The sequence below is a fragment of the Hydra vulgaris genome, chromosome 07, assembly GCF_038396675.1.
Source record: "Hydra vulgaris chromosome 07, alternate assembly HydraT2T_AEP".
In the NCBI taxonomy this organism is placed as follows: domain Eukaryota; kingdom Metazoa; phylum Cnidaria; class Hydrozoa; order Anthoathecata; family Hydridae; genus Hydra; species Hydra vulgaris.
The window spans coordinates 8,698,831-8,724,414 of NC_088926.1; the positions used below are offsets into that span (position 1 = coordinate 8,698,831).

Genomic DNA, 25,584 nt, shown 5'->3' on the forward strand with positions numbered 1-25,584 from the left:
GGTATCATTTCCCAGTTTTGAAAAGCTGCTTTTAGCACTTGATTTCTTTCATGCGCACACTCTAAATTTATATTTTTAATGACTTTTGATACATTTTTTATAGTCTTCTTATCTTTCGTTTAAATCGCTTTTTATAGACTGGTTTAAACAAATCGTTTAAATCACATTATTTTTTCTTCTAGTTCTCTCGGCTGTTTTATTTGCTACAGTAATATTTATATCCCTTTGTATTAGAGTCATTTTACTGTTTTTGCTGGTAACGACATTCCATTAATTTTTATTTATTGTACTTAAATTGTTTATACTTGCATTGTTATCCACCAATTTCATTATACTTTTTTCTAGAATTTTTATTTTTTTAAAGCTTAGTTTAAAATTTAACTGCTTAATTTTCTCTAAATAATTCTACTTTTTTCTTCTTCTTTTTCCTTTGCGTTTACTTTTTTTTTCAAAAAAGTACGTCTTCAAAAAAATCTGTCTTTCAAAAAAATACGCCTCTTAAATTTAAAAACTTAACTTAAATTTAGAAAGTTAACTTTGACTTTGATGTCGGTTTTTTGTGACTTGACTTGAAGTTTAAGTAAACTCATAAGTCTGCATTCAAGATCTAAAATTATTTAGAAAGGAAAGTTTAGTAGAAATTTGTTAAAATATAATTATTGCGCAGCCAAGGTTTCATATTTCATTTTAAAATGTTTTACTGCGTCCTCATTATAATATCTTGCAGCCTCCTAAGCTTAATTTTTTTGAATCATGAAAAACCTATATTTTAGTTAAAATGAAAAAGTGAACATTTTCTTAAAAATTATGCTTTTAATTCCTTTTGGGCATATTTAGTTTTAAACGTTTTAAAAATAAAACAGGGTTTAGTTAAAAACAAATACTTTATGAGTTGTTTACTAAATAAATCAAGAGTTTAGGATTTGAGACTTAAATTAATTTTTGTAAGACTTGACTCGAGATTTCTTAAACTGGCTCTGCTTGGCTTGGAGCTTGACTTGGACTTAAGTGGAAAGAGTTGAAAAATGCTTTGACTTTTAAAACAATGACTTCGTCACAGCTTTGGTTTCGAAAGTATTATATCATTTAACATTATCAAGTAAAATCATACACTTTTCACCACCTAAACTCAAGGTTAAAATAAATAAATACTTATATCAGGAGAAAATCAGGGAGTACTCAGGTAGTACTAATTTTCAAAACTGACATGAAACTTGCGACGGTATCAGACACTTCTTTATTATAAGGCCAGACTCTCCTTTGGTATTTATGAAGCAAACACTTCTCTGGTATTAATAAAACAAAAACTTAAAATAAAAACCATTTAATAAAATAGATGTATAAATATATTATTAATAATTTCTTATATAAAAAATACGAGACTAAAAGATAAGCAAAAACTTTGTTGAGAAGTCTTTTTGTTTAAATTGTTTAACATTAAAAACAAAAAAGGAAAGTTAAATCCATGTTTTTATTGAAAAATGATTAAAATAATAAAAAAAGCAACAATACAATGATTTTAATAAATTATTAAATATATTTAATAAAATAACAGATGTTTACCAATTTAAAAGCAATATCTTTGTTGCAACTATTTAAGAACTAAAAAAGGAAATGAATTTGCACTCATTTTTCTTGACAAAATTCATTTTTTGATTTACTTAATGTAAGCAGGATTAAAATATTTGAAAAGATTTTAAATAAATAAAAACTGTTGTTAACTATAGGACTTTTAAATAAACTTTGAGACTGGTTACTTGAATTTTAATGTGAGTAAATTTTTGAAATATTTTTCAAATGACTTATTATTGCTTTCTTTAATTTAATATATTTACGTTGCATATAATTTTGTTTCTTGGATATAACAAAAAGATTGAAGATTCTGATACTAAGTGCCATTGACAAACTAATGGTAAAGAGGTTGAAAATTGCGCTGTGACACAAATTGATGAAGTCAACAAAAACGCTAACTGTAAAAAGTAATGCTTTTGCTAAATAGCATTACTTGTTCTAAGTTACAAATTGTTCAAACAAGTAAATAGTTCTGGTGTGAAGAAGCATTTTTTTCTGCATCATTTTAAATTGAATAAAATCAACCTACTTATAATTTAGTTTTAAGGAATGTCAAATATTGTTACTTATTGTCATAATCTTTTACTAATTCCATTTGTAATTCCTCTTTCTGTTCAAAACTGTGGAAATTCAACAGTAGGACTCCATCATTCAACAAACACAACATATTTTTTTGGAGGCATTTTCTCAACACATATTAAAAATGGCAGCGTGTATATTCTTGATGAAGCGTCAATTTTATTGGTGTCATCAATGATGTTTGCTATTCAAGAAATAAATGAAAGAATGGATATACTTCCAGGAGTTAAAATAGGTAAATACCTATACTATTATAGAGGGGCGCCGCCAGCATTTTTTGGTCATTGAGATAGCTAACTTCCAGACATTGAGCAAACTCCAAACACCAAACATTAATATGTTTATACTAATGTCAAATAAGGTTGCTTTGCAAAAATTTGCGATGATTGGAGCTTGGGAACAAAAATCCCCAGAATTTTGTCCCCCCGCCCTGCCCCAAAGTTGAGAGCAACAAGTGGATGAAATTTTTTTTTGTATTATTTTTAACTAGACTTATATTCAACGATAAATTTTTAGTTTCATAGTATTATCTTTTCATATTATTCATAGTTTCATATTCATAGTTTTATACTATTATTTAGTTTCATAGTATTATAAAAGTTTAGTTTCATAGTATTATCTCTCAGCGTTTAAAAATTATGTCAGTATAAAGTTTGCAAATCCCCCCCCCCTCCTTCCTTCCAAATTGAGGGGGGGGGGGCTTAAACTTGAAATGGTCATAATTTTTTAACTCTAAAATAATTTACTATGAAATTTAAAATTTATCGATGAATATAAGTCTAGTTGAAAATAGTACAACAAATATTTCATCAACTTGTTGCTCCCACGTTTAGGGCAGGAGGGGGGCAAAATTTGGAGACTTTTTTGTTCCCAAGCTCCAATCATCACAGTTTTTTTGCAAAGCATCCTTATTTGATATAAGTATAAACATATTAATGTTTAGAGTTTGCTCCATTTCTGGAAGTTAGCTATCTCAAAGTCTAAAAAATGCTGGCAGCGCTCCTGCTATTATATCTAATAATGAAACTAAAACTTAGTTATTTAAGTTGCGAATATACAATAGAACAAGTGTATTATTTGTTTTAACTTGTACTTAAGGATATGAGATTCGGGATTCAAGAAACGATGTTTTGTGTGCATGTGAACTCGCCTTAGAACTGTTGCTAACTAAAAAAAATTCAGTACTTGTAGGAGTAGTGGGTCCAGACTCCAGTTCTCTTAGTGTTGCTGTGAGTACTATGTTACTGTCTAACTTTGTTCCACAAGTTTCATATTCATCAACAAGTATTTCGCTATCACAGCGTTTCGTATATCGCAACTTTTTTCGTACCGTCCCTTCTGATGTCTATCAAGCAAAAGCTTTAATGGATTTAATTGAACACTTTCAATGGACATATATATCACTGTTTACTTCTGATGACGAATATGGTCGTTTTGGTCGTGATGAAATTCTCAAAGCCGCAACTGAAAGCAACATTTGTTTTTCTGTGGTTCAAACAATTTCTAGTATTCTTCTTGAAGATGAAGTTGATGTTATATTAGAAACTGTAAAGAAGCATTCCAGCGTTGTAATTTTATGGTGCGAATCTGAATCAGCAGCAATAATAATTTCGCAAAGTATTGCACGAGGTTTAAAGTATATAACGTGGATAGGTAAATTTTTTTTTACAAAAAGATTTTGATTTTAAATGCAATAATTTAGGTTCGTATAATAAACTATTCCCATGACACAACAATTAGTAGAAACAGTTGTTTAACGATGAAAAATAAGAAAATAAAGAGTTTCCCTATCAAACATTTTATAGCAAATTTCAGTGAATATATATAAGCGTTTTGAGAAGTTTATTGTAAGTTTGCTCATCGGTTACTTCGGTTACTATCGGTTACTTAGTGAACCACTTGTAATACCCACTAAAAGTGGCTAGCCAATGACTGGCGACTATATCACTTATTGGAAAGTTATCGGCTTTTGTAAGCACACAATACTTTGCAAACTTTTAAAATTAAAATGTAATCTCTTTAATATATTTAAAAATATTCTAAAAAAACCAACAACAAAAATTACTTTTGCAAAAACTGTGTATTATACTATAAAACTTTAAAGTGTATTTTACTATAAAAGTTATTTTAGTTTCCTCAACTTTGTCATTTTTCACAATATGTTTTAAAACGTACTTTTTTTTTAATGTAAGAAATATTTTTTTGTTCAAAATGAAAAACTACTAAAGCATCGGGGAATTCCAAAATTATAGTTTAATAACGTAAATTAAACGTAGCCTTATTAAAAACAATACCTTTTAATTAGGCATTAGTTTTTAATAAGGCTACGTTATAACTACATTTTGACTTCGTTTTAACAATATTTTGCGTTATCGCATTGTCTTTTTTTTATATATATTTTCTAGAAATATTTGCTGTTAATTTGAAACTAATTAACTGATGAAACGCTATGAAAATTTCTCAGAAGTTTTAGAATAAGTATGGCTCTAATGTGAAACTCAATTAAACATTTACTATTACAAGAACTTTTTTTTTTTGAAAGAAATTTAGGACAACAAAATTTAAATGTTGTTTAAAATTTAAAGTCCTACTCTGGTTCACATTGCTCTTTGTCCTTTTATTAATATACGCTAAAGATTTTAGCCCAAAAGCTTTATTAGTGCAGCAGTATTTTAGGAAACAGAATCGATCTTTTCTTGTTCTTTTTCTCATAATTCGGCTCATGCGCAATTAATTTGAAAATTTCTATTTCTTAACTATCTGTTCTTTTTAATGACAATGTACAAAATAAATTCTTTATTTAATGAAATCAGTTAATTAAATTTCTAACTTTAATGGTAGAGAAGTTTTCAGTTAAATTTTAAATTTTATAAAAAATTTTATGGTAAAGTAACTTAATTTCTCTAAGTAGCGAAAATATTGAAAACTATTCTTTAGTTTTTAAATGCCTAATACTGTGTTTTAATTAAATATGAAGCAAATAATTTTGCTACAAGGCAAACTTAGCAAATTAGTTTCTTAAAGTTTTCTCAAACATATTTATTCAGATATGTTGTTCTTTTCCAATTTAGATCCAAAGCGGTAAAATACTTTAATTGCGCAACAAAGCTTTCCTTTATCTTTAACTTGTTGCAATTGTATTTAGAATAAGTAACTTCAAAAATATGAAAGCAACACTTAGAATTTTTTAGTGTGTGATAGGAGCTATAGAATTATGACAACTGTTAACCATTTAACGTTTATTTTCTAACTTAATAATAAAATTGAACAATATTTATTATTGAGTAAAGAGAATAAAAAACTATTTGCAAGATTTTTTTATTCTAAGAAAATGCTAATTGGCTATATAAATTTCTAAGAAGCCGCTTAATCTTTATAAAACTTTGCGACAATTATTTCCATAAAAAACTTCGACGCCAATACTAAAGTTTTATTGATATTTTTTAAATATATTGATAAATCCCATGCAGCTATATATAAAACAAAATAAAAATAACAAAAAAAAAATTGAAAGCAATAAAAAGAATAAAAATATATATATATAAAAGAGTAATTGTAACAAACTATGAAGTTTTAAAAACTTCACAGTTTGTAAATTTCTTAAATATATAAAAAGGAACCTTACTATGGACATTGCTAAATCGTTTTAAATTTCCGTTCATTTCTTACAGTAATATAAGCTTGTGTCACGGTAAAATTTGCCAAAATTAATAAATATAACACTAACAAATAACAAGGAAAAATCTTGAATAAATTTCTATTCTTTAAAAGAGAGAAAATTGTAAAACATCTATCGCAATAGGTGTAAATATATAAGATTCTGGATCAGTTTTAAAAAATTTTATCTAAATTTTGTACAAGTTTTAAAAACTTGTACAAATTTTAGATTGTTTTGGCACGGTAGGAAGATGTGTAGATTTAAGTGAACTATTTTTTTATTTATTGTTATTATTAATGTGTTATGTAATGGTTCAGTAGTCGTGTCGTTGTAAATATATGTCGTGGTGATGCAGTTGTAGAATGCTTCTTTCGTTAACATGATATTCAGAGTTCAAACCCTACTACACAGCTGATATACCGATTAAAATTAGATATTTTTTTCTTGTTTCAAGAATTTATATTCTTAAAATAAGAACTTATTTCTTGTTTCAAGGATATTTTTACTTAAAATAAGATTCTTTTTTTGTTTCAATAATATTTTCCCTGAAGTGTACTGTTTATACGTCTTAACAACAACTCTGATTGTTGAATAACAAATTGTTTTTTGGAATGTCTATTGTTCATGCTCGTAGCGGCATTATCCTCCCATGTCCATGACAAGTGTATTCCAATAAGTCCAACCACGACGTCTGAAAATAAAAATCTTTATAAGATAATCTTTCGCCACACAACAATCGCCTCGCCTCCATTATTTGTTACGTATAGATAAGGATTTTTTTAATCTGAAAATAAATTTAACAGGCTCAAATCTATGTTCAATATAAGGTTTCCAAAAATTTAACAATAATATAATATCCTATCATAAATGGTCAAGAATCCTTACTTATATATATATATATATATATATATATATATATATATATATATATATATATATATATATATATATATATATATATATATATATATATATATATATATATATATATATATATATATATATATATATATATATATATATATATATATATATATATATATATATATATATATATATATATATATATATATATATATATATATATATATATATATATATATATATATATACAGAGCTCAAAGTGGGAAAAAAAAGGTAGCGGGATGGTTTTTAATATTTTCTAATCACCATCCCACCAATCCTAAAATTATAGATTTCGTATTTTGTGTAGATTAAATAAAGGAATTATAAATCCCTAGAGTATCCCTATAGTAAAAAACCTATATTAAAAAAACAACTTGAGGTCCGTTATATTCTTAAGAGACTGTCACCATAAAACATTGAGTTGAGTTTCACATCAAACGTCATTAAGCAATCAAAAAACAATGGTATATTTAAACATTTTATTTTTAAACAAGTCTTATTTTTTTGTATTTTCCAATTTTTAAATAATTAAAAAAAAATTCGGTCAGAATATCTTCCAAAATGTTTCACTTTCATTTATAGACTTTAATGCCGGCGCTTTACAATTCCTAAAATTAGCATCGCGATGTCTTTTCCCAAACCACTTAATGACATAATCCTTTGGATCGAAATGCGTAATTGGTGGACCTACAACTGAAATGAACATTAAACTCGACACAGTTTTTATTAATAAAGAGTTTCGCAAGGAAGATAAGATTATATTCATAGTAGAAAAAGAACGCTCACACTCAGCTGTTGAAACAATCAAGGTATTTATAGCAGTTCTCAGAGGCTGAAGATCATTAGGGGTTTTATTACAGTCACCAGTGGAAATGTATACACGAAACTCTTGGAATGCCGTAATTTCACAAATATTTAAAGTTTTTGCTAATTGTCTAATATCGTTATCTCCAAATGGATCTTGGTCTGCAAACCATTGTGGCTTATCAAAAATTTGTAAATTTTTTATTAAATTATCGTATTTTTCTTTGTTTGGATCATTTTCTTTGTCTTGTAAAGATTTATGCGCAGCTCTAGTTTTAAACATTCTAGGATCAAGATTTTCACTTAGTTTACTAAAAAATTCATTTTGATTAATTTTAGAAACTTTTCCGATCTGTAGTTTGACGCCTTTAAATTCAAACTTTTCTGCTGCAAGCTGCGTTTGCGAATAATATTCACCTGAATTATTTCTCATTGATTGAAATATATGGTATTTTAAGGTGATAAGTCGATGTGCATCAGGTAAAGAAGTTTGCCTATCTTGTAATTTTTTAGAAAGATGTTCTAGTTCTATTAAAGCATCTAGCATTAGTCCCATGTTGAGTATGAAATTGATATCACATAATTTATTTTTAAGACCTGCATATTGGGCTCTATCTCCTCCATTACGCCTTAAATCCAATGAAGATTCATGAAAGTGTTGATACAATGCTGCATAATTATTCCAAACAGCCATCACAGATCGAGCGCTAGACAACACGCATCTAGTGCCTAGAATTCGTCCAATGGAATTTAGTTTTACACTTAAAGCCATAGCAACAGTTTCCAGTTCTTTTTTGTTTTTAGGAGATGCACTGTAAATGGAATATAATTTATCAAAAAAGCTTTTTATGTGACAAATTGGTAAGATATCGCGCACAACATCATTTACTGCTAACTCTAATCGGTGATTGCTACAATGCCATAAAATCAAATTAGGAAACTGATTCAAAAGTAACTGGGCCACGCCTGTCTTTTTGCCAAGCATATTAGAAGCACCATCACATGCACAAGACACCTAATTACGTAATAAAAAATTGTTGTCAAAACCAAAATCGTGTAAAGCACATATAAAAGAGTTTGCAATAGACGAGGCTTCTGTATTTGTTAATATAAAAATAAATACTATTGACAATATTTCTGGAATGTTCACTCTCAAGCAGATTGACAGAGCAGACTTTTTGCTCATCGTGGTAGATTCGTCTATCATAAACCCTACTTTATGATCGTTATAAAGAATATATTTTACATGCTTAGTGCGCATTTCATTTGAAATGTGATAAACAATATCAGCGCATGTGTGATCAGATTGTAAAATACGTCCTATGTCTAAACCAATTTCTACCTGTAATAATATTAGTTCTTTCAAATCAGAAAATGGACGATTCATTTTTGCAATGTGATAAACAGTGCGAAATATGCGGTAGGTAGTTTCATGCTGATTGATCTGCATTTTTGAACTAAGCATCTCTATGGTGTTTTTATTGGACTGAGAAATAATTTTACAAGCCTTTTCGTGTGCAACTGATAGTTTATGGCTTGAAAGCTTTTTCCTCATTGATTGTTGTTTTTTTTCTTTTGTTTCGCCATACTCCTTAACGTTGACAAGCGTCCACTCGCTAGCCAATTGTATTCCTTGAGATTTTTGGCACCTAAATTATTTGCTGACTTACAAACAGAACAACCAAGACCTGTTAATGAAACTGTCAACCAGTCAAATGTTTTTAATTTCTCCTTCCACTGTAAATCAGACCAGTAATCTGGAAAAATACCATCACATTGAGGAAAAGATTGGCAAGTTTCAATACTCGAAAAATCTGTCACTTCTTTATTTATTTCAATGTCATTTTCCAAATTACTTTTAGAACTATCACTGCTTAACTTTCTTTTCCTTCCGCTTGCTAGCCATTTATCCATATTTATAATAAGTAAATTTTTTTTAAATCATAACATTTAATGTTGAGTAAATCTACTGTGTACTATATTTTATTTCACCAAAAAAGACTCTAACGATACTTTAACGAAAAAAAAGCTAATGTCGCTTTTTGTTGCTTGGTAACTTTTTATTTAAAATACAAGAGAAAAGACGCAATGTTTTATAATTATCGATTTAGTTTTTGAACTTTCTAACGCAAATTTTTAAATAACAGGTGAGACTTTAGTTCATTTAAATTCGCAAATTGCCGCAAACTTTCAAATTGTTTTTACAAGTTTATTTATAGGAGGAAAATAAAATACAATTTACATTAATTTATTATGTACCGGGATAGCATCCCACCCCAAAATATGCATTAAAATGGGAGTGGGATGGTTTTTAAAATTTAAAAAGGTAACGGGATGGCATCCCGCCCCATCCCGCCTCACTTCGAGCACTCTATATATATATATATATATATATATATATATATATATATATATATATATATATATATATATATATATATATATATATATATATATATATATATATATATATATATATATATATATATATATATATATATATATATATATATATATATATATATATATATATATATATATATATATATATATATATATATATATATATATATATATTCAAGCGTTTTCAAAAAATCATACATACAGCTTTTTTTAAAACCAGATGATCAGTTTTAATCTTTTTTTTCTAAGAACTTTCATTTGGAAATAATTGTAACAAGTACTTCATTAGGTGTTTAACTTTGGTATCTAAAAACGCACTGCTTATTTAATTATTAATTGATTTCAATACATTATTGTACCTAACCCTATCCAAGCAAAAACCTTAAAAGTGGCTGAGGTTGGCAATTTTTTTTTATCTTTTATGGTGAAACCTTTGTGAAAATGGTTTTATGTTTTGCAGTTGTTATTAGATGCCAACCTAAAACAGTTTAAGGTCGACAATTTATTACTCACTTTAGTTTTACTAATTCTGAAGATTGCGTATTTATGCATACTTACCTGTATTTGAGTGGCAGTAGGCAAGGAACTACCAACTTGTGTGTTTCATAATGTAAAAGTGTGTCAATGTCTTCAGCCAAGCTGACTCTTGCTGAGTCAACTTTGACAGAAGACTTTAATACAAAAGCTCTCGCCAACAATCTAGTTTAAATAATAATAAAAGCATACAGTTTTAAAAAGCAGAGAAAACTTATAGAATAACCCATTAGGGGACATGGCAGTTTTGAAAAAAATACCTACTCACTTTAAAAAGGACTTGTGATTTTGAAACACTATTACATTTTTTCCTATAAAAATATGAAATTACAAATAAAAAATAAAAATTTTTACCTTCGTCACATTAGAGAAACATAAACTGTTGCAATTCTATCAACTCTCTCAACTGGAAATTTATTTACCCAGGTTAACAAATTAAAATGTTCTAATTAGATCAATAAGAGTAAGGATCAAAAAAATGTAAAAAAATAAAATTAATTATTAATATTAAATTTTTTAATTGAAAAGTCATGTTTTCTTTACTTACTTTGCATCGCATGTATTTGAAAACTTACAATTACTAAAAAGAAAACACACACATATATATCATATATGTGTGCATGTATGCAACACACATATGCATACATATGCACTTGATAAGCTTAACATTAGATATAGGATATTCAAAGTAGGATGAAAAAATAATGAAAGATTTAGCCATGTAAAGTTATATCTCTCTTTATCTTTACAAATTTGTAAAAATTTGCTGTTGATTAAAACCAAATCCGGATTTTTGAGCAAAACAATGCTGCCATTATTATTTATAAAAATTATTGTTGGTAAAAAAATATAGTTCCGACAAAACTGTGGATGCTAAAATCAAAGGTAAACTTAATTCAAAACAGAAAAAAATAAGTGGTGGATCATTACAATTTAGTTAAAATAAAATAGAACTATTAAACTTCAAAATGTTTGCAAAAACGTTATTCCTAATTTAAAATTTTGGCTTACTTTGTTTACTTATAGATGGAGCAACCATTATGTTGAGATTACTGTCAGCACCTAAAATAAGGGAATTAAAATTAATATTATTGTTCATATTAATTTAACCAAATAACAAAAATTGGTAGATAAATTAAAAAATAGTAAAGAAATTTATTCCAAATTTCCAGTTTTTTTTTATTACTATTTTTAGGTTTTTTGTTTTGAAAAAAACAGTTTAAAAAAGGGCAACCTGTACTTAATGTAGGAAAAATCAAGCTTTTAGTTTCTTGAACAATGCAGACCTTGAACTTTTTCAATATAAATCAACTAAGAAGATTTTAAACGCTGAGAATAAAAAATTTTTGGATGAATGTTTAAAAGACTCCACATTCCATTAGATTCCTCATCCCTTTTTTAGTATATACGGAAAATTTTTTAAAAACTGGATATGTTTTAGTACAAAAGAATCCTTAACTCCAAAAGCTTCGTTCTAAAAAAAACGTTCCCGCTTCAAGTTTAATTCTCAAAAGTGGTCTCAGAGTATGGATAATATTTAAGCGAAGCCATAAAAAGCATACTACTTTCTATATATGGCTAGAAAGAAGTTGAGTAACACTAACTGATGCAAAAACATTAAGGTACTTGCTTAACCATACAAAATGATATAAGAGAGAAAAGTTTATGAAAATTACATGTTTACTCATATTTTTCGTTGAGCCGTGGAATTGCTAAGGTCGGGTAACTTGTATGTGATTTTAGTTGAATAGACAATTTTATAGATGAACGAGAGCACACAGTTTGATAATTTTGGACAGAAAGTAAAGGATATTAGAACTAGAAAGATATTCTTGAAAGTATATTATTTTAAATGTCTTGTTTTTAGATTAGATATTCTTAAAAAATTATTGGTTGATAAGTGGCTCAGGGTATTGTAGAAGTACACTTAGATTATAAGTATATATAATATAATATAGTAGAGCATTTGTAGTATGTTTGAGAAATAAAATTTATATTAGATAAAAGAGATTTACTTTTTACTATTACAATCTATTTGCCTTTAGCATTATATATTGTTGATTTAATACAGTTTTATTAATGTTATTCCATTTTTGAAAAAATGGGGTGCTGCGTTTGAATACTACAAACAACTGGATACAACAAACTACTTTTGGATACTCAATTCATCTCGAGTTTAATAAATATGGTTGCAACATTAATTTTTACAAAAACAAACTAAAAAAAAACAGTTGCTTTATATAAAAGATTATGTAGCTAAGATCCGCAGCCATTTTTAAATCTCCGTAAATTCTTATGAACTTTTTGAACATACGCATTAAGGTTATTCAGGGCAGATCATTAGCTCTAGCTTATGATCTGCCCTGATTCCAAATTATTACTTAAAATTTTTTACAAAAATTTTTTGAACATCGAAAAGGTCCCACAGAGGGCAAACGGTCAATTTTTGTCCCGTTTTTAGAAAAACATTACCCCGCTTGTGGGACCCTTAAATCTCAACCAATTTAAAACATAAACTATCCAATAATATGGCATTGGGTTTTACAACTTAAGTTGAAGGGGCTCTTTTCATAAATATTTCTTTAAGTAACTTTCAGAAGAATGATAAAACATTGAAAATCATCAAAACATAAAAAAATTTGTTTAAGACAATAAATATTTGTTTGAATACAATAAAATAAAAACTTACGAAAACAAGAACATACACCAAAAATTAACAAGTGTTTCAAAAATAAATTGGATGAAAAAGTAGATATCAAATAATACTATTGAGTGCAGCTTTGGCATGATCCAACTTTTTTCTACCATTTCGATTTTGCTTGTACACATGAGTAAAAAGAAACATATCTTGCCTTTTCTCTTCTGAATGTACTTTACTAACAAGTTGTTGACTGTTCTTTCTGAACAATCGTTTACAACATCAAGATTCATGATGGCTGTTTCAAGTTCTTGATAGAAATCATTTAAAATTGAATACTCTGGAGAAAGCTTCATCCATTGAACCTCAGCTTTTCCATGACCAAGCATGTCAAATACAAGCCAGGACTTCTCTGTAATTAGCGGAACTAAACTGGGAGGCTCATCCTGTGAAAAGTTTAAGCTAATCTGTCTGTCTTTATCCAACATCTTTTTTTCTAATGAATACTCCTCTATAGGGGCTCGTTTTAGGCCAAATAGTCTCTTAGCCATGTCGCCACGTTCTTTACATTTTTGGTCTGCAATTGCTATAATGACTAAATATGGGTCAAGGTACCAAGTATGTCGTATTATGGATATATAAACAGCTTCAGTTTTAGCTTTATTCGATTCCTCAAACCTTTTCATCTGCCAGTATGCTTTCATATCCTAATAGTTAAGGCTTAGATTTTTCAATGTTTAATTTAAAAATAAATAATATACCTATTTTATGTATTTATTCAAAGTTATATCTTTATTTTAAAACAATTATTGAGACTGTATACCTGTGTCGGTGCAGCTGAACATAGCTTCGCTCTAAGAAAGCATTCAGTGTAAAAAATGGAAAGGAACTATGTCATTTCAGTAATTTCATCCCTGCTCTCTTCATTGATTTCATTGATTTTTTCCATAAGTAGAAACAGTTTTAGGTAAAATAAATTTTTAATCATGAATCTAGCATGATGATCAGCTCCAGGATTGTGAAGTTTAAATCTGTCGGTGTGTGACAGTACCATTAATGTAAGTTCAGCCTATTTTTGATAATCTCTAAAATACTTTCCATCCATAACAAATTTTTTTCCTAAGTTATAATAAGTTAAATAACTTACTACAAAATTGTAAAACCGGAAAATTATAAGTGAAGTACTTTGCTATACTATTATTCGGAAATAGAAAGGGATAATTTTATTTAATTTAATTAATTTTAAGGCTTTTATTACTCACCTTCTTAAACACTTTAGTGCTAATTCTATATCTGAAAAATTGAAAAGCACTCAGCCTTTTTTCATTAATCCAGAAATCAATAGGAGTTGATAATCTTTTTAAATCATGATTAAAGAAGATTATCAACTCCTATTGATTTTTGTACCTTTAGTTCTTTAGAAACATTGGAATGATCAGTATCTAGATCATTCCAATGGTTCTTATGAACTTTAAATAATTTATTTTTTGGTCCTGAAGTATGACTGCTTGGATAAAGCTCCCAAAAATGGGTAACATGACGCTCAAAAATATGGCGTTGACATGCAGTTAGTAACATAGGGCGCTGTAGGTGCACAATGATTCTGCTACAAGCTCCTTTTGCTTTACCTGCTGTATTAGCGCTAGTGGTAAAAGCAAATACACTGAACTTTATCTTCTAATCCAAAGTTAGAAATAAACTCTTTTATAACTTCTTTTTGGCGTTCTCCAGAACCTGAGTCATTTTCTGGAATTCCAAGTAACTCGGTTTATCTTTTAACCCTAGCAAGAACAGCTTACCTATCTTTTGAAAACTCTTTTCCTTCAGTAAGTTCTTTCACAATTTTTCCATTAAAATGAATTGTTATCAGAGATTTTGAAGATTTAGAAATTTTATATGTTCTCTGATTTCATTTGCACCCATTAACACAGCGTTCTCTGCTGCTGCTCTGTAATATAAAGAGTTAGAGCATACAAGCTGAGACATGCATACTCCAGAATTGACAATAATACTGCTAAAAATTGCTGTAGGCTGATTCTGAAAATTCATTAAGTTCTTTTAATACCAATAAAAGCAATTCAACTGATTGGGAATTTGAAATTGAGCCATATATTGATCCTAAAAATTTTTTCAACCAACACAAAGATATATTGCACCGTACTGCTTACACAGCAGTTGGAGAGGGTTTATGAATAACCCCTCTCCAACTTTTCTCCGAGCGGAAGGGGCAGAATCTTTAGCCACACTAAAACTCCTTGATTAATCGCTAGGAATATAATAATATTCATTTTTGTTTAACTCATTTATTGTAAAAAAGTGCACAACTTTGGAGCACTTCAACCCAAATCTCATTTATGCATGTTTGCACTTTTACACGCACTTTAAACTTATATTACTTTGCTACTTCATCACCCTTACAAAAAATTCAAATTTATGCTGTTTAAAATTATGCAGATTTGCAGGTATGAAAATTGCACTTATTAAATGCGAATTCTATAGAATTTTTGTAGTATACGACTATTTCTGATTGGTAATTTAGCCTTAATGGCGATTAAATAAATTAGACTATTTGATTACTTAAAAAAATGAACACAGGGTTTATTAGAAGGTGGCAGAGGGATTTCAGAACAAAAATTTATTGCCTTTGATTTCTCTGAATTTAGTATTTCATTCCAATTTAATGATTTTTATTAGGTATACCTGTTAAAAGGTAAGGCCTTTGATATATATATATATATATATATATATATATATATATATATATATATATATATATATATATATATATATATATATATATATATATATATATATATATATATATATATATATATATATATATATATATGAAGACTCCACGGGAAGAAACGGCAGGGTCACATTTTAAAAATTTTGACTTTTTACACTTTCTAGCTTTTTTAACCACAATAGCATATTTTGTATTTGAGTTCAAATCAAATAAACGATTTGATGCATATTTAAAGTTTGATGGAATGAAATCTCTTTTCTTCATTATACAAAAAATTACCTCCCCGAAAAACTTTTTTTTAAGAATGTAAATAATGTTCGGCTCTTACTAAAAGACATCAACCAAGTTTACTTTCCTTATCTTTTGTATTATCAAGACTTATATTGGTAGCTCTTAGTCCTTGTTTTTCAAAATAGTAACAGATGATTTGGTTGAAGTAAATATAATAAAAATGGCGGCTAATGAAAAACCATTAGAAATGCCAAAGACTACTAACAATGACATAAAAACGACTATTGCTAAAAAAATTATAAAGATTTACGAAATATATTAATATAATCGTAGTTGTTATAATATAATAATCAAAATATATTGCAAATAATATGACCAAATAAATAAATACAATATAAACAGAAAAACACTGAGAAAATCAAAACAAAACAAAAGTTACAACAAACATTTCAAATAAAACAAAAAATTACCTTTGGCAAAAAAAAAAAAAAAAAAGAAAAATACACGGTAGAATGTAATAAATGGCTAAAATGAAAATAAAAACAAATAATGAATAACTGTATAAAAAAAAATTGTATTATATAAAGAAAAAGTAAGGAAAATAAAGAAATAAAGAAAAAGTAAGGAAAGATTGCCTGAAAGTAAAAAAAAAACAATGACTAGCATCGCTTAAAGCAGGACTTGAATGTAACCGTAAAAGGTTGAAATGCTTCGAAGTAGTTAAAAGAGAAGATAGAATTTTTTTATTAAGTTATTTTAACTCTCTAGCCAGCAAGGATGCTCAAGATTTGTATCTTGCTAGTTCAATAACTTTAAATAATGTTTCAAGAAGACGACCGCGAAATATCGATTCAAAAGGTTATAATAGAAGTTACAAATATAAACTTTTTATTACAAATCAAAAGGTATTTACGAGGAAGAGTTCCTTTGTTCATGCTTGCTTTTCTGCATTTACTTCTTTTGGGATAAAGAAAGGAAGATTGGAGACAATAAAAATAAGTCTTTTAACCACAGGCAAGTTATAATTTTTTATTGAATACATTAATAATTATAACATCTTTATTCTTAATGCAAATTTTCAACTCTAATCATATATACAAATTACGTATTTTCATTATATAGGTCACTCACCTCACGATCAAAGAGAAAAACACAAAAATCATTATAAAAGTTTTACTCCAGAACTTAAAAATAAGATATGGGATCACATTTCTTCTTTCAGAGGTCGAGAGTCCCACCATTCTCAAAATAAAACTAGGTGACTATATCTTCCTGAAGAACTAAATATTACCAAGATGTTTAACCTGTTTAAAATCAAGTATGGAAATGATAAATTGTCATATAAATCTTATCGCAACATATTTGACACTAATTTTAATATTTCTTTTGGGTTGCCAAGAACTGACACTTGTTCTAAATGTGATGAGTTTAAAATTAAAATCGAAGCAATAAAAATTGAACTATTTTTTAATTCAGAATTCAAAAAGCTTAAACAACAATTAGATGAGATAGAATTACAGAAAGAACAACACCACAAAGATGCAGAAACATTTTATGTTAGAAAACAAAATGCACGATTTAAAGCACAAAGGGAACAAAGGTTTGAGTCTATTTCTTTTGACTTCCAAAGAAATCTCAATTTACTAAATCAATCAACCAATGACTTTTACTACAGAAGAAAATTGGCATTTTATTCATTTAATATTCACGTGCTTTCAAGTAATGAAGTTTTTTTGTATTTTTATGATGAAACTATTAATAGAAAAGGGGCTTATGAGGTAACTTTAATGTTATATGATTTTTTTATAAAACATTTAAACAAAGAAGTTCGATCTGTAGAGCTGTTTTGTGCTTCATGTGCCAGCTAAAACAAAAACTATATATTAGATCGTTTTATGGATTTTCTTATTCATAAAAAAAAAAGGTTTGACTTTATTACAGTTATGTATCTAGAAAGTGGGCATTCTTACATGGAATGTGATAAAGATATGGGGTTAATAAATTGCAAAACACCCACATGTGTTCCATCAGATTGGATTAACACATTCAGAAATGCTCGTGAAAGACCCACTCCATTTCAAGTTGTAGAATCGATGCAAGATATGGTAAAAAATATAACTAATTTTTTAAGACGGTTTTATAAGAAAAAATGTCCAATTCCAACACGTCCCCTTCGTGAAATTTTTTAAGAGGAGACTTAACAGGCATTATATTTTATCGTGATTCGTGGAATGGATTATTGTTAAAAACAAATTTAAGAAATAATAGTGAGATCCCGATTCTATGTTATGCAAAACTTTGTATCTCCAAGGCAAAGTACAGAGACCTACAATTCTTAAAAAAGTTCACATCCAATACAAATTTTTATGATTCTCTGCCTTACAATCAGGAGCTTGTCGAGACATTTTCATGAAAATATTGACGCTGAAGATGATGAATAAATAGACACCTTTTTTCATTTGTAGTTTGACCTTTTTTTTTTTTTTTTTTGTTAATGTTTCTTGAAAGATTTTTAAAAGTTAATTTGTTTTTTATTTCTCTGTATTTTAACTAAAACAATTTGTATAATAAATAATCACAAGATATTGAAATATTGATATTAAGATAAAAATTGAGAATACACATAAATATTAACTTTTTGGTTACATTGTATTTACCCATTAATAATTAAAGCTCATTTATTATCAGGAAAGACTCCCTTCAATAAATACCTGTTTGTACATACAGTTTTGTGAAATCTGTATGGGCAAAGCTTTAAACCTTAGAATTAAAAAGAAAAATTGCATTTTGTCATCAACAACAAAAAAGTACATTTAATTTATACTGGCCCTAAGACTGTTTTAAGGTCGATACTAGATTCCAGTGGCGAAGTCTGTTGATAAAAAAGCTCCTGCCTAATTTTGTTTATAAACTAGTATAGAAAAAATTAATAATTTAACTTTTACTTGATCTAAAAACTAAAAAAGACGTTATACAGGGGAAAAGATGGCTGAGTCCAAAAAAAACTTAACTTAAAAAAGAAAGTCTAAAATGAAAATTACTGCACTTAAATTGAAAATAAAACTTTAATTGCATACAAAAATGGTTATTTTTGCAATATACTTTATAAATGCACACATTTTTGCTAAAAATTTAAAACTAATTTAGGTTTTAAAGTTAAATAAGGAATTATCTCAAAATGAAAAAATGTGACCCTGCCGTTTCTTCCCGTGTAGTCTATATATATATATATATATATATATATATATATATATATATATATATATATATATATATATATATATATATATATATATATATATATATATGTATATATATATATATATATATATATATATATATATATATATATATATATATATATATATATATATGTATATAAATATATATATATATATATATATATACACATACATCAAAGACGGTTCCAAGGGGGATTAGAGTATGCATCCCCCCCCCCTACCCCACAGAATCTGAAAGTCTTTAAAATATCATAGAAATTGAGGACCTTCTTTTTTCAGATGGCGCAATTTACTATGCAATGTTGTTTTACATTAAAATCCGTGGCGGCTCACCCAATAGGCAACGAAGGCAGTTTCCCATGAGGCCGTCCGTAAATAATGTCAGTAATTTATCACGGTTTTTTGACCCCCTCTTCTTTTGTCAAACTCCTACCTTGTCTTTAAAATAATGTCAGTTTTTGTAAGCTCAGACTCCCACCTTCCTTAAAATAAAATCAAAAATGTTTATGCCTAACTTTTCTGATTTAATTATTCACAACAGTACTGAGTTATCAAAAAAAAATTTAAATTTTTCTTGAGTTTGAAGAAATAAGCAAAGTTGGTGTTAAGTGTAAAATGCGCTTTCGATGATTGTAGACATCTTCACTATCAAATAATTAAATGAATAAATATTATTCTATATCTAACAACATTATGCGTGTAAATTCATTTTAAAACATGCTCAAAGATGGCATAAATATAAACTTAAAAAAAATTATTTAATTAACTTGATTTGGTCTTAACATTGTTCCTCTCCCCATTGTCAATAACTGTCAAACTTTTTAGCGCTCTCTTCCTCCTATCTTCTGACCTCATTTATAGATGACCATAAGGTTCGCTTTAAAAAAGACCCGTATATAAAAAATTTAATTCGGTTTTTATAAACATTATTATTTATTTCATTTTGTAAACAGAAACATCGATAAAATTACCTATAACTTGTCGACATCACTAATTTATTTTCATTCCCACAGATGCGCATTTTTTGTTTTTGTTTTTGGTTTTAAAAAAAAATGTGCTTTCCAACGAATTCTTTTAATAAAATGCTCAACTTTTTTATTCAAATAAATAGTATTTTTTTTTCATCTAATATAGGGATGCTTTTCAACAAAAAAGTGAAACTTTTAATTTTTATTTTTACATGGAGTATTAAAATACAATTAGGAGTGCTCAAGAAATGTTAATAAGGAGCCTAATATATGTACAAATAATTTATGCATTTACTGTTTGTAAAAATAATCAAAATAAAACTTTTACAGTATTTTTTGATGTCGTTTAAAGTTGTTTTTATTTTTAAGTTTCTAAGAAATTATGTCATGTCATCATTAACCAGGAAATATCAAAGAGAGAGAGAAATAAACGACAACAAAAACAACGACAAACAAAAAAAAAACGACAACAAAAAAAACGACAACGAAAAGAAGAAAAACTAAAAAATATTTCAACTCTAAATGCTTTTTTTCTGCTGTTAACATTTCTGCTGCCTTGTAATTAAATACGCAAGAAAAATCTAAATTTCATTCTCACAAACTGAACTTGACATTGGCAGTGAAGAATGTAAAGAAGATTTTCTTATAATTTGTGAACTTTGTTCAAGTGACATGATTTAAAAATTATTTTTTTGGTCTTTGGCCAAAAAAAGTTTCGAAAGAAAATTAAAAGAGCATTTTTGAACTAAAGGCAATGTTGAATGTCAACACTTTAATGGTAACTTTTTAAATTCTAATCAAAACGGATGACAAATGAATAAGATTATTCAAATAGTCATATCACGATCATGCAAAAGGTGAAAAGGTGTACAGATCATGGTTTTGTTTTCCAGCTACAAACCAAAGTTATTTTTTTCTATGTAAATTTTTCTTTCCTAAAGAGAATTTATTCTCAAAAATTGGATTTTTTGACTGGATAAATGCTACTGTTTTTTTTTCACACCATGAGAGAAGTAAAAGTCGCACTGAAGCCATTCTTGTTTTAAACGAATAAATTAAAGGCAGGGTTGACACTTCTGCTGCTCAAGAATCTAAACAGAACCCAATATATTCATTGGAAAATACTGAGGTCAATCAAAAGACAATGCTAGCAACCTGTCAGGACAATGAAAGAGATTGCAAACCGTTATTCGCGGAAAAAGTCTTCTTGCAGAACAAATTCTGTGTTTTGGTCAAATATTGAACAAATCAAATGTGTTTTCAGAGCGACTGCTTTTTTTAACATCATAACTCGTTGAAATACGTTCTTTAGTGCATCGACTCAGTTTTTGAATATGAAAAACGTTTACCCACAACACGCTGGATACACCGGAGAGCAATTATTCTCAGCTTTGAAAAGAATGAAAAGCTATTTTTGGTCCAAAATCATAAATAAGAAGCTCAGCATCTTTTTAATTATGATTATGGAGGTCAGTATTCTTTAAAAAAATGATTGAAAGGACTGAATCATAAAAAATTTTACATTTTGTATTTAAATTTTTTTTCTACTCGATTTCAGTTATATAGAGATTTAATTATTTGTTGTCATTTGTCTAAACTCTAAGCCTAATGCTCGAAACGTCCTGATCAATATAAATTAGTTTTAAATTTAACTAGAAGAATCAAATATCTTTCAAAAAACAGCAAATATATGCGAAATTGTTTTCCTGGGTATTTACAGCTATATTTATTTAAATAGTTTTATCACCTTTATAAGAGGTAATTGAATTATATAACACCTTCCATAAAGTTAGTTAAACAATTTCTCTAGTGGTTTTGTAATGTTATCACTAAACAAAATAATTTTGTGTTAAAAACTATTTCTTTGTGTTAAATTTTAAACAAATTTATTTATTTATGATTATAAGTGAAACTATAATCATAAATAAATAAATTTGTTTAAAATTTAAATCATTGAATTTAAATTTTAAACAAACTTCTCCTAAACTATAGTTTTTTTTTAGGGAGTGAAACTTGGAAAAAGGAACTTTTGAGGTATTCTAATGTAAATATAACGCACAATATACTTTTTTTACAGCTTAAGGATTATCCAATTAATGCTCTTGGTAATAAAATTTTTAACGCTGAAAAAAAAAGTCAAGTAAATTGCGATAACCCTTGGTATAAAGAACTTTTGAGAAAATATGCAACAAACGACTCAGTGTGTATTCCAAACTTAGCAGCTGCTTTACCTAAAGGTTACACAAGTCAGGTGTATAGTGCTGTCTATGCTCTTGCATATGGTCTGCATAAGTACTTAAACTGCTCGTTTGAAAAATGCTACACACCTTATTATGCAATCGATTATCAGCTATTATACAACTACTCTATAAACACATCGTTTACTGTTCCCAATAGCAATTATTCAATTAAGTTTGACGAAAATGGAGAAATATTGTTTCCTGCGTATCAGTACATGTTTGTTGATCAAAAAGGCTTTATTCAATTTGGAACCTGGGAATATAACCCAGCCAATGTTATTATAAACCAAGATATTATTGCTTGGAAGAATAGTTTAAAACCGAAATCTGTTTGTAGTTTGCCCTGCTTACCCGGGACATACAGAGTTAATTCAACATCATCAAAGTGTTGTTGGATTTGTGTACCCTGTCCACACGGATCGGTTTCACACGCAATAAACCAATATGAATGCACTAAGTGTTCTATGGCTTCAATAGAAAATTTAAATCAAACTCAATGTATTGATTTATATGAGATCAGCCTAACTGTTTTCAGTGCTGAAGGAACTATAATAGTTGTCGGATCATTATCAGGTGTTTTTTGTACATTATTTGTACTAATTTTTTTTTTTAAATATTGGAATAACCCAGTTATTAAAAGTTCGAATAAGGAAATGTCCTGTATCCAGGTGTTTTCCCTTAAACTTCTATTTTGCATTTCATTTTTTTATTTTTGGAAACCCACGCCAACATTATGCATGTTTAGAATTACGCTATTTGGCTTCTTGCTTTTTACTTTTCTTGCTTTTGTTACGGTAAAAACATATCGGTTGCTTTATGTGTTTAACTGCAAATTTACAAAAGCTTCGAAATTTTTGGATAACAAATTCCAAATAACCTTCACATTCTCACTAATTTTGATGCAATCAATTATAGTTGTAATTTTGCACGTATGCTACCCAACTAGTTTGAAGATTGTTCCGAACTATGTAAACAAGCAATTTTTCCTGATCTGTAAAGATGAAAATCCAGTTATTTGGATTTCAACAGTATTTTTTTTTTTACTAGCTGTTGTAAATGGATGCATGGCCTATCGTGCGCGTAACCTTCCGGGAAATTTTAAAGAAACTCAATCAATTTTGTATGGTATGCTTACAGTAATTATTTTGTGGGTTTCGTACATTCCCATTCATTTTAGTGTTAATCCACACAAATCTACAGTTGTGTTTTTATTTATTAACATTGTGGCATGCTATAGCATGTTATTCATTTTGTATGGCAAAAGAGTGTTTTATATCATGTTTTATCCGAGTGTAACCAGCGTTGAGTTTTTTTATGATAGTTCTGCAGAAAAGGTTATACACAATTTTGTTGAGAGAGTTTCCCAAGCTGATGGTACTACCATAAACGTGGTGCGCAGCGTTGTTATGTATGACAAAAACGCTCTTTCAAAGACAATTTTTTAAAGTTGAACAGCTTATTGAAGTATAAAGTTGTTTTGTTTTTTAGTCATTAATAAGTTATTAAAATAAGTTTATTGAAATATGGATTATAATATTTTTATGGTTTGTACCAAGTACCACTAAAAAATTATTTATAATAAATAATCAAAATATTTAAAACTAGATTTTAATCTGGTTTAATTTAATATTCTTTTTTAAGCATGTTTAAAAAAAAACGCACTTAAAAAACTCAAAATTAAAAAACTTATTAAGTTTACCCAAAAATTGTAAGCGCTTAAATATAACTTTTATCAACATATACGTGCGTCAATTCGAAGACGTGTTCTGTTAAGGCTAGTACGACAAATTAATTTTAAAGTCTGCGCGCATTTTTGTGCGTAAGTTTTTGAATTATGTAATTGTTTACTTTTAACATAAAAAACCAGTTCCTTCTTCTCAATTTTTTATTAATTTATAATGATAGTTGCTATTAATTTACGATGATGGCTTTTACAATTTTATGAAGATGGTTTTTATAAATTTAAATAAAATTAAATTCAAATTATAAAGCATTAAGTGTTGTATTATTATACTTTTTTTTTTAACGTTATTTAAAGTTAGTAATCTAAATTTGATTCTAAAGTTTTAAAGACTTTAGATTTATTATTGCTTTGTATAAACTTTTTTTTACGATGAAAAAAGTTAAAAATTTTAGATACTCCCTCTGTTACGAAATACACACTCTGTTACTAAAAACTCCCACTGTTACAAAATACTACCTCTGTTACGAAATAATGTTCCAATTTATTGCTATTTATGGTTAATCAAAAAAATCCAGTAAAAATTTTGACAATAATAATTAAAATGATTCAATGAAATGACTTTTCTTAGAAAACAATAATTTAAAAAAAACTTTTTACTTTTTTAAGTTTGTACACAGCTGTTGTTTTATGCTTTATGCTTTTATATCTAATAAACATTATATATATATATATATATATATATATATATATATATATATATATATATATATATATATATATATATATATATATATATATATATATATATATATATATTTATATATATATATAAATATATATATATATATATATATATATATATATATATATATATATATTTATATATATATATATTTGAGGGGGTCGAAAAATTATCATTATCATGACTTTTGTAATTTACAATATTTTTCTAAAAAATTTAAAATCTGTCAATAAATTTAAATTTAGTTAAAGAGAATAAAGTTGAAAATTTTACTTCATTAATGCCCTCACGTTTGGGCAGGAGGGGGGAAAACGTTTCATGGCTTTTTTTGTACCCAAGCCTCCGCCATCCCAAATTTTTTCAAGACTTCTTCATTTGGCATAGGTATGAAAATACTTAGGTTTGGAAAGTGTCCTATCTGAAACATCAAAAAATCCTGCGGGCGCCCATGATTTGTAAGAAATTATAAGAATCAAGACAGCAAGATAAAAGGAGTGAGTTCTAAACAAATGGTGTTCGAGAAAAAAAACAGATGAACGAGAATTTTCAAGCACCAAGGAAAACAAAAGTAAAATAATGAGACTTAATTGAATGATAAGTGAAAAAAAAATGAATTTCAGTAGATGGCAAGAGA

General features: G+C 27.6%; 1 protein-coding gene across 2 annotated transcripts; it reads left to right on the forward strand.

The window, feature by feature from the left end:
- The first annotated feature begins 1,575 nt into the window (after window positions 1–1,575).
- On the forward strand, window positions 1,576–24,125 carry LOC100206413 (extracellular calcium-sensing receptor). 2 transcript variants are annotated; one of them, XM_065800961.1, is made up of 4 exons: window positions 1,588–1,769; window positions 1,873–2,386; window positions 3,250–3,804; window positions 22,288–24,125. In XM_065800961.1, the coding sequence occupies exons 2-4, from the start codon at window positions 2,122–2,124 to the stop codon at window positions 23,967–23,969; spliced, it is 2,502 nt and encodes an 833-aa protein (XP_065657033.1). In that variant the 5' UTR covers window positions 1,588–1,769; window positions 1,873–2,121; the 3' UTR covers window positions 23,970–24,125. The 2 variants fall into 2 exon arrangements, with proteins under 2 accessions (XP_065657032.1, XP_065657033.1); XM_065800960.1 differs by having other exon boundaries at window positions 1,576–2,386.
- Window positions 24,126–25,584: the final 1,459 nt, after the last annotated feature.

Coding starts and splice junctions, on each gene's coding strand:
- LOC100206413 (XM_065800960.1), top strand. CDS start 2,122: ATGTCAAATATTGTTACTTATTGTCATAATCTTTTACTAATTCCATTT. Junction 2,387..3,249: donor ACTTCCAGGAGTTAAAATAG/GTAAATACCTAT, acceptor CTTGTACTTAAG/GATATGAGATTCGGGATTCA. Junction 3,805..22,287: donor AAAGTATATAACGTGGATAG/GTAAATTTTTTT, acceptor GTTTTTTTTTAG/GGAGTGAAACTTGGAAAAAG.